Source organism: Giraffa tippelskirchi, chromosome 1 (genome assembly GCF_054371585.1).
Source record: "Giraffa tippelskirchi isolate mGirTip1 chromosome 1, T2T-mGirTip1v1.2.pri, whole genome shotgun sequence".
NCBI classification, from domain to species: domain Eukaryota; kingdom Metazoa; phylum Chordata; class Mammalia; order Artiodactyla; family Giraffidae; genus Giraffa; species Giraffa tippelskirchi.
Window position 1 is genome coordinate 107,963,962 of NC_137275.1, and position 13,279 is coordinate 107,977,240.

At 50.4% G+C, this 13,279-nt stretch overlaps 1 protein-coding gene and 1 long non-coding RNA gene across 2 annotated transcripts in view; one reads left to right on the top strand and one right to left on the bottom strand.

Annotated features, from left to right (window-relative positions):
- The window catches only part of LOC145505804 (uncharacterized), a 119,490-nt gene that overhangs the window by 63,628 nt on the left and 42,583 nt on the right, over positions 1 to 13,279 (bottom strand). The window contains exons 15-18 of the mRNA XM_081488713.1: positions 13,057 to 13,278; positions 10,623 to 10,772; positions 7,673 to 7,896; positions 5,669 to 5,900 (exon numbers count right to left, since the gene is read on the bottom strand). Of these exons, the coding sequence (XP_081344839.1) occupies positions 5,669 to 5,900; positions 7,673 to 7,896; positions 10,623 to 10,772; positions 13,057 to 13,278 (828 nt within the window). The remainder of the gene's footprint in view (positions 1 to 5,668; positions 5,901 to 7,672; positions 7,897 to 10,622; positions 10,773 to 13,056; position 13,279) is intronic.
- Positions 438 to 6,465, top strand: LOC145506973 (uncharacterized). The gene is made up of 2 exons (XR_014054478.1): positions 438 to 1,012; positions 3,390 to 6,465. It is a non-coding gene; the product is annotated as an uncharacterized LOC145506973 (long non-coding RNA).

Genomic DNA, 13,279 nt, shown 5'->3' on the forward strand with positions numbered 1-13,279 from the left:
CACAATGGCACTCATCTCACGTGCTAGTAAAGTAATGCTTAAAATTCTCTAAGCCAGGCTTCAGCGATAGGTGAACCGTGAACTTCCAGATGTTCAAGCTGATTTTAGAAAAGGCAGAGGAACCAGAGATCAAATTGCCAATATCTGCTGGATCATCGAAAAAGCAAGAGAGTTCCCGAAAAACATCGATTTCTGCTTTATGGACTATGCCAAACAAAGCCTTTGACTGTGTGGATCACAATCAACTGTGGAAAATTCTGAGAGAGATGGGAATACCAGACCATCTGACCTGTCTCTTGGGAAACCTGTACGCAGGTCAGGAAGCAACAGTTAGAACTGGACATGGAACAACAGACTGGTTCCAAATAGGAAAACGAGGACGTCAAGGCTGTGTGTCCTTGTCACCCTGCTTATTTAACTTAGACGCAGGGTACATCATGAGAGACGCTGGGCTGGAAGAAACACAAGCTGGAATCGAGACTGCCGGGAGAAACATCAATAACCTCAGATATGCAGATGACACCACCCTTACGGCAGAAAGTGGAAAAGAACTAAAGAGCCTCTTGATGAAAGTGAAAGAGGAGAGTGAAAAAGTTGGCTTAAAGCTCAACGTTCAGAAAACTAAGATCATGGCATCAGGTCCCATCACCTCATGGGAAATAGATGGGGAAACTGTGGAAACAGTGTCAGACTTTATGTTTGGGGGCTCCAAAATCACTGCTGATGGTGACTGCAGCCACGAAACTGAAAGACGCTTACGCCTTGGAAGGAAGGTTTTGGCCAACTTAGATGGCATATTTAAAAGCAGAGACACTACTTTGCCAACAAAAGTCCGTCTAGTCAAGGCTATGGTTTTTCCAGTGGTCGTGTATGGATGTGAGAGTCGGACGGTGAAGAAAGCTGAGCGCCACAGAACTGATGCCTTTGAACTGTGGTGTGGGAGAAGACTCTTGAGAGTCCCTTGGAGTGCAAGGAGATCCGAACAGTCCATCCTAAAGGGGATCAATCCTGGGTGTTCATTGGAAGGACTGATGTTGAAGCTGAAACTCCAACACTTTGGCCACCTCATGCGAAGAGCTGACTCATTGGAAAAGACCCTAATGCTGGGAAGGATTGAGGGCAGGAGGAGAAGGGGACGACAGAGGATGAGATGGCTGGATGGCATCACTGACTCGATGGACATGGGTTTGGGTGGACTCCGGGAGCTGGTGACGGACAGGGAGGCCTGGCGTGCTGCGATTCATGGGGTTGCAAAGATTCGGACACGACTGAGCGACTGAACTCAACTGAAGTCTTCACTAAGAGATACTCTTCTATCAATCTCGAGGGGAGGGAGATGGGAGGGAGGTTCAAAAGGGAGGGGATATATGTGTACCTATGCCTGATTTTTCCTGCGATTTGACAGACAAGAACAAAATTCTGTAAAGCAATTATCCTTCAATTAAAAAATAAGCTAATTAAAAAAAAAAAAAAGATCTCTCCTGGACGCCCAGCTTTTCCGCTGGTCCTGGGTCTGAGGACAGGAAACAGTGGTGGCAACAGTGTGGGGAACAGATAAACCCCTTCAGGGTCCAGACAGGTCTCACTTATACATGTGGGCGTGTGGTTCAGCCAGGGGAGGTTTTAGGAAGCATGCATGGAAAGTATTTTTATAAACAATGAGTGCGTCGTTTTAACCAACTAACCTGTGGCTTTGTAATGGGATTCTGTAAAGAATACTGATCCACTGCAGCTCCACAGGAGCTTGGTGACAACAAAGTGACTTACTGCAAAATACAGCTGAACTCGTTTAACAGCAGCTGGATAAACTGTGCACTCTCCCCTGATCTCTAACAACCACCCTCAGACAACAGAAGGCTACAAAAGCTAGAAATTATCCACATGGAACTGAAGAGGGATCAATCTCAAATTCAAGTTAAAAGAAGCATTTATAAAAATCAGAAAACAACAAAGAACAGAGCAGGGAAGTGACACACCTGGGCTGACTAGGACTGAATGCAGACAAACACCTGCCTCAAAGTCAGGGACCACGGCCAGGCCCTTCCCCCGGGCCTTGTCCTGAGAAAGGCCTCTGGGTCCCCAGCCTGGCACCCTCCGCCAGGATGGGAGCCCGCCCCACGGGTGCCCACGTGAGTCGGATGGGCAGTACCGTGTCCTCATTTAACAGGAGGGCAAAGCAGGCCACAAAGCGGGCAAGCGGCACACCCAGGTCACCAACCTCAGGGTGACGGAGCTACTCTGCTGTGCCCGGCAGAAGGGTTCCTGGGCACTGAGCTGCCTGAACCGGAGCGCGGCTGCCCAAGTCCTGTGGGAAGGCCCCAGGAGTGCTCCATCAGCGGGCTGGGAGCAGGAGAGGGACAAGGAAGGCCAGCCCTCGGGCCACTGGACTCCAACAACAGGGGCTCATCCAAGTGACCCGAGGGGAGAGGCAGCGAGCTCCCTCCTGAGGCTCCCTCCATCAGGGTTGCTGTGATGGACAGGAGGGCCTCTGGAGGAAAGCGGGATGGACGGCACCACGGTTAAGTGTCCAGGCTCTGATCAGACCAGTCTGCACCGCACCGCTGGGTATGCGAGCCTGGGCACGGTGCCCGGCCTCTCTAAGCCTCAGTGTCCATATCTGCTGAATGGGGATAACAGCAGCCTGGACCTCACCTGGGTGTCTGCGGGATTAGATGACGGGCTCAGAAAGCACTGGACACGGTGCCTGGCACACAGAGTCTCCTGCACACTGCTACCCACCGTCATTAAATTGGCTTCCCCCAAATCTAATATCTATGGCTCTGATTCAGTCATTTCTTTTAAGAAAACACTACGTGGAAATTCCATGGTGGTCCAGAGGTGAGGACTTGGCACTTTCACTTTCACACCGGTCTGATCCCTGGTTGGGGAACTAACATCCCATTAGCTGTGCAGTATGGCCAAAAAAATAAGTAAAGAAAATTTTAAAAATAATAAATACTACTATGTCTATTATAAATAAGCATGAGATGATTAGAAGGCAAACAAGTGGGAGAAAGGCAAACTGTTACAATTGTCCCAACCAATGACCTATTTCCAACAGAACCATCAGTTCAGTTCAGTTCAGTTCAGTTCCGTTCCGTTCAGTCGCTCAGTCGTGTCTGACTCTTTGCGACCCCATGAATTGTAGCACGCCAGGCCTCCCTGTCCATCACTAACTCCCGGAGTCCACCCAAACCCATGTCCATCGAGTCAGTGATGCCATCCAGCCATCTCATCCTCTATTGTCCCCTTCTCCTCCTGCCCCCAATCCTACCCAGCATTAGGGTCTTTTCCAATGAGTCAACTCTTCGCGTGAGGTGGCCAAAGTACTGGAGTTTCAGCTTCAAAATCAGTCCTTCCAATGAACACCCAGGATTGATCTCCTTTAGGATGGATTGATTGCATCATCAGCATATTTTAAGTGGTGGGCGAGTTTCATTACTTCTATTAAAATGTCAATCATCCACCAGTACGTAACCACATAGTGTTCATTCACTAACACGATAAGGACTCTAATACTTCACAGAGAAACAAAGGCATGCTAAATTACTAAATAGTTTACCTTTCGACGATGCTTCCTTAACTCACTAGACTGATAGATGCATGCAAAGAAATGAAGAGAAACCAGATTTATTGCGACTTTGAAGCTAAAAATTCAAGAATCAATATAGGCAAAGACAGTAAAGCAAAAATGACGGCAAACATATAAGTGAGATGTAGATTTAGAGAACATGTAACTGGAAACAGAACAATTTGTTGGACCACATTAGTTAAATAAGCTATTCAAGATTTACTAGAGAAACACTATACATTATTCCTCAGGAAGATACAATTCTATTACAACATCATGATTTGTTAAAGCACAGCACTGTGTACAACAAAGGGCCTTAACAGTTGTCTGTTCTCAGCCAAACCTCTCTATAAGTTAGTTTCTCTTAATAAAAAAAACATGTTATACTTTAAAATAGTAATTTAACTGACGAGGAAGTTGCCGTAATACCTATTTTAACACTGAACAGATCTAACCACCTGTTGGACATTAATGTAAAATCGTTACCTAGAATTTGATTCCAAACTTCTGAAAATAAATTCATTAAAGCAGGTACCCTATGAAAATATGTAAGAATGAAAGCTAGCGTAACAGCAGGTGGAGTCTTCACATTTTATGAACCATAGAAGATACTTTGTAAAAGAGTCTCGTAGAGACATTAAGCATGCAAAAGCTGATGAGATTTACAGTCTCAAATACAAGCACCAACACAGAAAGGATGTTGTGTCAAAAGTCCATTAATTCTACACATAAGAGGATCATTTCTTCAGGTAAGCATAATCTCAGTTATGAATTACACAGGTTCTGTAGTGTATCATCCATCTACATTATGCTTGTAACTGCACAGTGATAACAATAATTCAAACTTAGTGCTATGGGGGAAAAACACCATTTAATGAGACATGAAGACAAAGCAGAAACCCGACTAAGGGGACACACGCTGTGGACCCCAGACTGCTATGACCAGAGCAAGTGGGAGGACGGGGGAGGGGAGATGGATGGGTAAACTACAGCCTCGGGGGGGTGCGGTTGTGGGAAGCTGGGGTCTGGATTGATGACAACGAAGCAGACAACAGGATGAGACAGGAAATCAAAACCAACGATGAAAGCAGACACACCGTCAGAGAACTCCAGCAACAAGAAAAAATATACAGAACTGTTCTTTTACAAATACTCGGAAAGAAATCAAGCATGAAACCACAGAGAAATCGTCAAAGAATACACACTATCAACTAATTGGCCAGTGATGCATATTATAAAACCAATGTGTCAAAAGACCACAAAATAGACCAGTTATCACTTCACATGCTGCTAAAATGATTCACAGTTAATTTAATTATATGCTGACTAACAATGCAGCTAACATGAAATGGGTGGTAACAAAAAAAGTGATAATACAAGTGCAGTTACAAAGCAGAGTGTTGTAGACATGATTTCACAGGGTAAACAGCAATGCGCTCAGGAAACCTAAGCTAAACATGGAAGAAAGCAGGAACATGCGCTTCAGAGCTGCACACTCTGTCACCAAAAGCCCTAGGTCGTCATCCCATTTTTAGACTCAGAAGAGTGAGGAAGCCCAACTTCTTCCCTGGGGCCCTGGGGCACCAGGCTTTTAACCTGGTTTCACACCCAGAGCTGGCCTGAGCGTGCAGCCAGGTCCAGCAGCAAGCAGACCAGTTTAGATTCTTGGTTTTGTTCCCACCGCATGGCCTGCAGCCTGCAGCCAGGTATCCCCAATGAAAAATGTGCTGCGTGGGTCTCACACGCCAGGAGAGCTGCCTATGGTTACTTTCACAAGGCTGTCTACTCGGTGACAACAGCAACTTCCCTGCACCTGCTGTGTCCAGCACAGGCCGGGCCCAACGTTACAGAGGCAGGCCCTGGCTGAGTTCATGATGACGTGCTAAGCCGGTGGTCCAAATATCAAGACTAATTTGTTGCTGTGCGAGTATGGAATGATTAAAGACTAGGCAGTTTTTAAAAATCTTAGACCTCTAAGCGTAGCAAATGTACCTGAGTTTCTTCTGGGTAAAAACAGAAAAAACAAAAAACAAACAAACAAAAAAGAAAGCCAGTGTGCTGGGGGAGGGACGTGGCAGGGAGGAGGCAGACACATACCAGAGTCTTGATGTCCCGCTGGTCTACTTTCCGCGCCGAGCTGTGCCGCCTCCTTGGGGGCTTGGCGCGCCCACTGCTGGGCGGGCAGGAGCTGGCGAGCGAGGAGGCGGGACACAGGTTGAGGGAGCTCGAGGATTTACAACAACGAAGGTTGCCTAAGCTCCCCTTGCCCACCCTGCTCTCAGTATCCTCGGCCCGCTGCTCCGTGTTCTCCTTCTCTTCTTCGATCAACCTAAAATAGAATAAAACCCGTCACCTGCCTTTGTCAGCAGAGGAACGTGTCTGGACAACAAATGTGGGCTTGCATTCTGTGTCACGATTAGCATATTCCAGGAACAGTTGCTCAATTAACATCTCAGCAAAAAGGTTCAACTTTCCCTCTTTTCAATATTCTCAAACTTAGAATAACTTATCCTTGAGTCTTACAAAGTGGCCCCTGATCATTCTCGTTTGATTTGACTGGTTTACTCTAACATTCTGACGGGGCCTGGGTGGCGCCTCTCTCCCTGTGAGGAGATAACCTGAAGTTGACAACCTTTACCTTCCCTGCTCTCAGGGCAGAGATGCACGGCAGTGCCTCAAGTCTATTCCGCTGGGAATCAGGAACTCTGTACAATCAAAACAGTGAGCCACGAACAAGCTGGAGTTTCTAAACACAAGTCTCTAGACCAGATGAAGTGCTGAATTGATTTTTTTATTTTTTAGGTTGTCTATGTACAAATGCATCACTTGATGAAGTTCTCCACCAGCTTTGTGTGAGTTTCTGGACTCATGTCAATGTGCTGCATTAACCTAGAATTCACAGTTACTGCTCTTCTCCCCTAATGTCTCGCGGATGATGTTATATAGCAGTTTAAATATTCGATTATGCATATAACATGATTTTCAAAATAAAATACAAGATTCTCGCAGGTCGTCACCTCTCCAGTTTCACTTCTCCTTATACACCCTGAAAGTTTTTCACTGTTGATAACAAGTTGATGGAAAGAATTTACCATTTACCTCAAGTCAACATGTTACCTAAGGAAAAATCACTTTTACCTGACAACATGCTGTAAAAATAAACATATTAATATGTAACCGTTCCGTATTTCCTGGGGGAGGGGGAAAGACAATCTTTCTGAGCTGTCTGTGCTCAAACACGGCCCACAAAGCAGTCTGTCTCAGCGTCAAACGTGCAGGCGGCACCACCTGCGTTTGCTGGTTGTGCCCTTCACCCCTGCCTTTCCCCCGGGCCCCCCGCACTCGGCTGACAGGAACGGGCACCTCGGCCTGGGCTGACGTGACAAGAACAGTCTGAGCAGCAGCTCTGCCAGGTCCTGTGCAGGGTCACCGGCCTGTGGCCACTCTGAACGTGGACAAGGGACAGGAGGCAGAGCTGTGCGGGTGCGGCACCAGGCTGGCCTCGGGGCCCCCAGCCACCTGGCCGCACCCAGACCCAAGGCCCCTGCTCGCCATGAGGCGGGCCTTTGGATTCTATCCCGTTTGTAAACTGTTATAACAGCCCAGACGGTGTCTACAGAAAACATCTCACAGACACTGATGAGTTGAGAAGAACTCAAACACATGTCCTTGGACCACTGTCGTACAACAAGCCAATCTTCACACTGTATTAAGTTCAAAAGGAAAATGCAGATCTGAGGGGGAATTTGCCACCCCAAAACCCCAGCTTTTCTGTTTCAGGTGGCTTTTCACCAGAATGTGGGAGGCTCCGAGGGACACACGAGGGCGAACCTTCAGTGCTGGAGGGTGCACGGGCCGCAGGGGACACTGTCACGGCACCTCACCCACCTTGGGGCTCAGAGCTGGTGGGGGGACACCCCACAACGCCCCCCACAGCCCTGGCTGACTGAGCTCTATAATCAAGGGCAATCTCAGAACTGAAAATTCTTGAAGCAGACTTGAAGTCAGTTTCCTTACTATGGAACACTCAGCCTTCTCTAAGGAGAAGACAGCTCCTCAGAGAAGCCGAGTTTCTGGGGAGCTCGGCTCGGGCTCACCCACCGGATCTCTTCGTTGATGGTGTCCAGCTGCTCCTGAAGCATCACAGTCAGAGTCTCGGCATCGCCCTGCCCGCTGGGCGACAGCAGAGCGGCCGAGCTGAAGAGGGTGGCCCTGTCGCCCCCGCCGTCAGACAAGTCTGCGTCACTCTCGAACGCCTGGGCCACGTTGGCCGGCACGCTGGCTTGCTGCGCGCGCTCCCAGTCCTTTTCCTTCAGGGTCTGCACCTGGGCACGAGAGGACCACGTCTCGTCAGCGACATTCAGGGCAGCTCAAGTCTATCAGGAACTGAACACAAGTTTACATGGAAGCCCCAACTGTGGATAAACGGGCCATGCTTATGAGACACTGCCATCTCTTAAGCGAGCAGTACTGAAGAAACAGGCAGGAGGAGAATCCACTTCCTAGATGGCCTGGTGACATTCAGGTCTTAGCGTGGATGGGAGGCAATCCTATGAGGTTATTCACAAGGGTGGGCCGATGGAGTCAGAGACAAAGTCCGAAAATTACAACAATACATCTGTGCCTCCATCAGCCAGGCTGAAGGAAAATAAGAAAAAGAAATCCTTCAGCTCCGCAGCCTCTGGGTCCACCTCAGCGGTCACCACTTGTGTTACTCACCGAGGAGCGCCATCCTCGCAGGTCCCCAGCCCTCCGTTTTCCAGGCTGGTCTGAACACGCACAGACAGGCGCAAGCAGGGCCAGCAGGGCTGGGAGGGCCAGCCCCCCGCGGGGCTCCTCCCGGGGCGCAGGCCCGCGGGCTGTTCTGGGGGACGGCCCCTCACACCGCAAGGCGGCTCTGTCACCAGAGACGTGCGGGAGAGGGCCTGCTGGGCTCCGAGCCGCCCTCCAGCTCTCACACCTCACACCCTTCTCTCTGGCACATCTCCCCCCGGCCCACTCTCACCCAGGTCCTGCCTTCTTTCCCAGACGTGACCTCAAAGCAGCCGAGGGGCAGCCTCGAGGTGCTGGCTTGCTGGCTCCCTGTCCCCCGTGGCCAGCGCCCTCGCCCCTGTCTTCGTCACGACCCCTCCCCAGGGCTGGGCCACCCCCTGCACTGGCTCCAGGACCACCTGCCATCATTCCTGCTCCTCTCCAGCGAACCAGCTGCATATGGCTTCACCCCCATCAGCTCAGCCAGCACGTCCTCTCCCTTCTCTCACCTTAAAATCGCACAAAGGGAACCAGCAGATTCCTCCTCCAGGGCTCCCTGCAGCGCCCACTGAGGGTCTCTGAGAGCTCCCTGGGAGAGGCCTCTACTGTCCCCCTCCCCGCCCAGTCTCCAGCTCTCTGCAAGCAGGCGGTGTGCCCCGCTCGCAGGGCAGCTCCCAGGGAGCTCTGAGGAACCCATGTTACCAAGCCCCCTCCTCTCCTTGCCCTCCCCCCACCCCAAGCATGTCTCTCCCTGGGCACCAGGCCCCGCCCTCCCTGGGGTTACTAGTCAGTCCCTTGCGCCCCTTCTCAACCTTGGAATGCGAGGCACCCCACAGCTCTACCCTTGCACCCCCTATCTCTCCACGGGCACCTGCCTGGTGACTTTACCTTGTCTGTGCCTTTAAACACCATCTGTATGCCCACGACCCAAGTCCACCTTGAGCTGAGTGAGGCCTCTCCTGGATCCAGGCCGGAACACTCAGCTGCTGACCTCACAGGTCCCCTGGACACCCCATGGGCTCATCCACCTCAACAGGGCTGAGGCCCGTCTCTTAGCTCCCTGCCCTGACAGCCCTCCTCAGCTCAGGAAACAGGCTCTGGCCTCGAGCTGCTCAGGCCTGAGCCCGGGGTCCTCCCTGATGCGGCCCTCTCTCTCCCTTATCTCCGCTTGTTGACACGACCCTTGATCTATCTCCGAGTGGCTACTTCTCTTCCGGCCTCCGGGTCTCTGTTCCAGGTCACCCTCCTGGTGTCACCTCGCTGGCCACCCTGTTCACACACGATCGTCCCCCCTCCTCTTAGACAACTCGGGCACTCTGGTCTCCTTCCCCTGCTCATTACTGTCCGACAGGCTGCGTGGGTTTAAAAACGGGTCCACAAATTCTTCCATCCTCCTCCCTTCAAGAGGCAGAGGGGGCAACTCCTGCTCAGCCCCTGAGCGAGGCAGGACTTCGCAGCTCACTCTCGCAAACAGAACTGAAGGTGTGCGGCTTCCGAGACCGGGGCGCGAAAGGCCCCGGGCTACATCCCGCGCTCTCGCTCTCAGAGGGTGTTCTGAGGAAAGCCAGGCCATGAAGAGGTCCACACGGCAGGGACCTGGGCCTGTCCCCACCAGCCAGGTGAGTCTGAAAGCCTGCCATCCAGCCCTGGGGGGCCTTCCCATGTTTGCGTCCTCAGGAGGCCCTGAACCAGGCCCACCTGCTGCAAAGCACAGAAACTGGACTGTGACCTGCTCACTGGGAAGTCACTAAGCTTTGCAGTGATTTGTTACATGGCAGTGGATAAAGAACGCACACGGTTTTTAATTCACTGCTGGAGTCCTAGTTCTGACGATGTCTGGCCCAAACTAGCTGCTCACTGAACATGGCAGCTCAAAACACAGACATGTATGAAAAATTACATGCCATAAATGAGGCGAAAATACAAAGGTACTTAAACTTCCAATGAGAATTCTTCTCACTATAAAATGATGGGTATGTGTATCCATTTACTCGCAGGATGATTTCAATCAAAACGGTGCTAATTAGTACTGTGCTGGGCCTCACAGTAGGCCACAAGTTATCAAAATTGGTTCTTTTAAGAAAAAAAAGCATGCCTTAAAAGGAAACTCGTAGCCAGAAAAAGGAAAATGGGAAGACATAAAGCGATCTATCAACGCTTTGTTCCAAAACCATTTCAGGACCACAGTGTGAGGGGGCAGGTGCCTTACAACGTGGGAGTCACATGAAAAGGTGTTTACCTTCCTTCCTCAGGAATTCACCACTATAAAAGTCAGACACAGTTCAGTAAAAGCCGTTACCTGTCGATGCATAGAATCCTTATCTGCGATTTCATTTTCAAGTTTATCATTGAGGTCGTCGTGCACAGAGGTGGCTTCGCGCTGGGCGGCAAGGTAGCATCTCTCAAGGGTAGTGATTCGCACCTCCACGTCCGTGTTCTGGACCATGGCCTACACCGGGCATTGCAGAGTAGAAAAGGTAAGTCATTATCATGGAACATTCCGATACACGTACGCGTGAAAAAGTTGGACTAAATCCTAAGTTTCAACTCAAAAATAAAGTTAGCGTCCTCAAAATTAAAGTCCTAGACACGGCAGTTTCCTCGGACGTGAGCAAAAACGTGCCTACTTAAAATGTCACATTTGCCACGATTGGCACCCATATGTCTGTATTAACGTTCTGTCTGGCCACTCGGTTTCCCAAGCTTCTCTTCAACATAATCAACCCAAACAGCAAAGAGTATACTAAACTACCCTGTTATTGCATGAATTCCAGGAGGAATGGTATCTGGCATGAAGTCACGACCTCTGTCTGCTACACCACACAGGCGGACTGGATCCACAAGAGGGAGGGACCTTCGACAGATCCAACAGGGACCTCTGAGGCTCGTTTCCTCGGGTAAAAGTCGGAAAACTCTCATGCAATTTCCTCAGAATTCAAGTAATAGTAATGAGTGGAAACAGAAGTCAAAGTTTAACACAACTGGAAGCAGCCTTCTCAAGCCTAATTCTTCTAAAGCAGACTTACACCACATGTATGAAAGGGTCAAACCAGGACCAGAACTTGCTGCTGGTGCAACTCCCGTCCGCCAGGTCAAAATCCACTGCAGGTCCCTCCGTAGTCGACTACTAAGTAACCAATGTGGGCAAAGGCCTGACATTAAAAGTGAAAGGTCTCAAGGCCGCTTTTCCCAGAATTCTCTACATATTGAACTCTGCCACCTAATCTCCTCCTGTTGCCAAAGAGTAGTGGGAAAAGGTTATACAAGCGTGCAAATATTCTGTTTTGAGTTCTCACCTTGAGCTCTCACAGAGAATTACTCACACCAAGCTACTAAACAAGGACACCTGCTGTAGCACATGTCGGAGGGGTTCTGTCTGAGACGGTCTCACGGGGGAGGGGTGGGGCAGGGTGGGCGCTGTCTGCCTGCCTACAAAGGAGAGGTGAGGCTCACAGGAGGAGGCCCGAACCCTCAGCACTCTTCTCTTTTCACAATGACCGTTAGGCAGTTTCTCATCAATCATGACAGCCGCAGACACGACCACCAGAAACATCATGACTCTACATGGTTACACAGCACGGGCCTGAGGCTCTGAGGGTGAGCAAACGCCACTCGACCTGTCTGACCGCCGGTATCAATGTCACACATCCCCTCAAGGAGCAGAACCTCAGAAAACTAGAGAAGACGGCCAGGCAAGCTGCCTCAGCAGGGGCCACACAGCGGGCTCCCATCTCTCCGAGAGAACGGGCTCCACAGACGTCACCAGACTCGCCTGAGTGAACCCGAAGGAAATTTCAGCATCATCAGGTATACATTCGACAGGCAGGTGGGGGGGATGAACTGGGAGACTGGGGTTGACGTATGTACACTACTGAGACTATGCGTAAAGTCAACAACGAGTAAGGACCTACTCTACAGCACAGGGCAGTCTACTCAGGGCTCTGTGGTGAAGTAAATGGGTAGGAAATCTAAAAAGAGGGATATATGTAGACACACACACACGTATATATATATATATATATATAAATATAAATATAAATATAAATATAAATATATATATATATATGACGGATTCACTTTGCTGTACAGCAGACATTGACACAGCAGTGTAAAGCAACTGCTAACTGCTAAGTCGCTTCGGTCGTGTCCGACTCTGTGCGACCCCACAGACGGTAGCCCACCAGGCTCCCCTGTCCCTGGGATTCTCCAGGCAAGAATACTGGAGTGGGTTGCCATTTCCTTCTCCAGTGTATCAAAGGGAAAAGTGAAAGTGAAGTCGCTCAGTTGTGTCCGACTCTTAGCGACCCCATGGACTGTAGCCTACCAGGCTCCTCCATCCATGGGATTTTCCAGGCAAGAGTACTGGAGTGGGGTACCATTGCCTTCTCCAAGAAAAAGGAAAGCAACTAGACTCCAATAAATGAATGAATGGATGAATGAATTTTTCAAAGAGGAACACACTGGGCACCCTAGAACTTGTAGAAATGAGGAGTCCACACCCAGGGTGAGCACAGCGCTAGGGATGCCCTCGTGTTGCTCCACTGCCAATGGACCGCCTGGACCAGGCCTCTTCTACCCCAGAGATCTCGACGCAGAGGCGGGGAGGCCGCCAGTCGCGGTCTCGCCAGCGCTCTGTGCTCCTACTCACGCAGCCATCCCAAAGCTCAGATCAGCCGGAGAACAAGGGACCCACATTCCACCTCAGGACAACAGACACGTCCGCTGTCACTCACTTCGCGGACATCCCGCTGTGGTTGTCTGTTCGCTTCCTCGGACGCGAGGAGCTCCTTCCTGGCCGTGTCCGGGTCCTCCTCCGGCTCTCTCACGTAGGCAGAGAGGTTTGCCAGGCACTCCTTCGACTGGCTCTGCTCCCCTGACTGCCTCTCGATGACCTCCTGGAGCTCGATCACCTTAGCCAGGTCTTCCTCGTGGCTTGGGGAGCCGTCGGAGGATCTC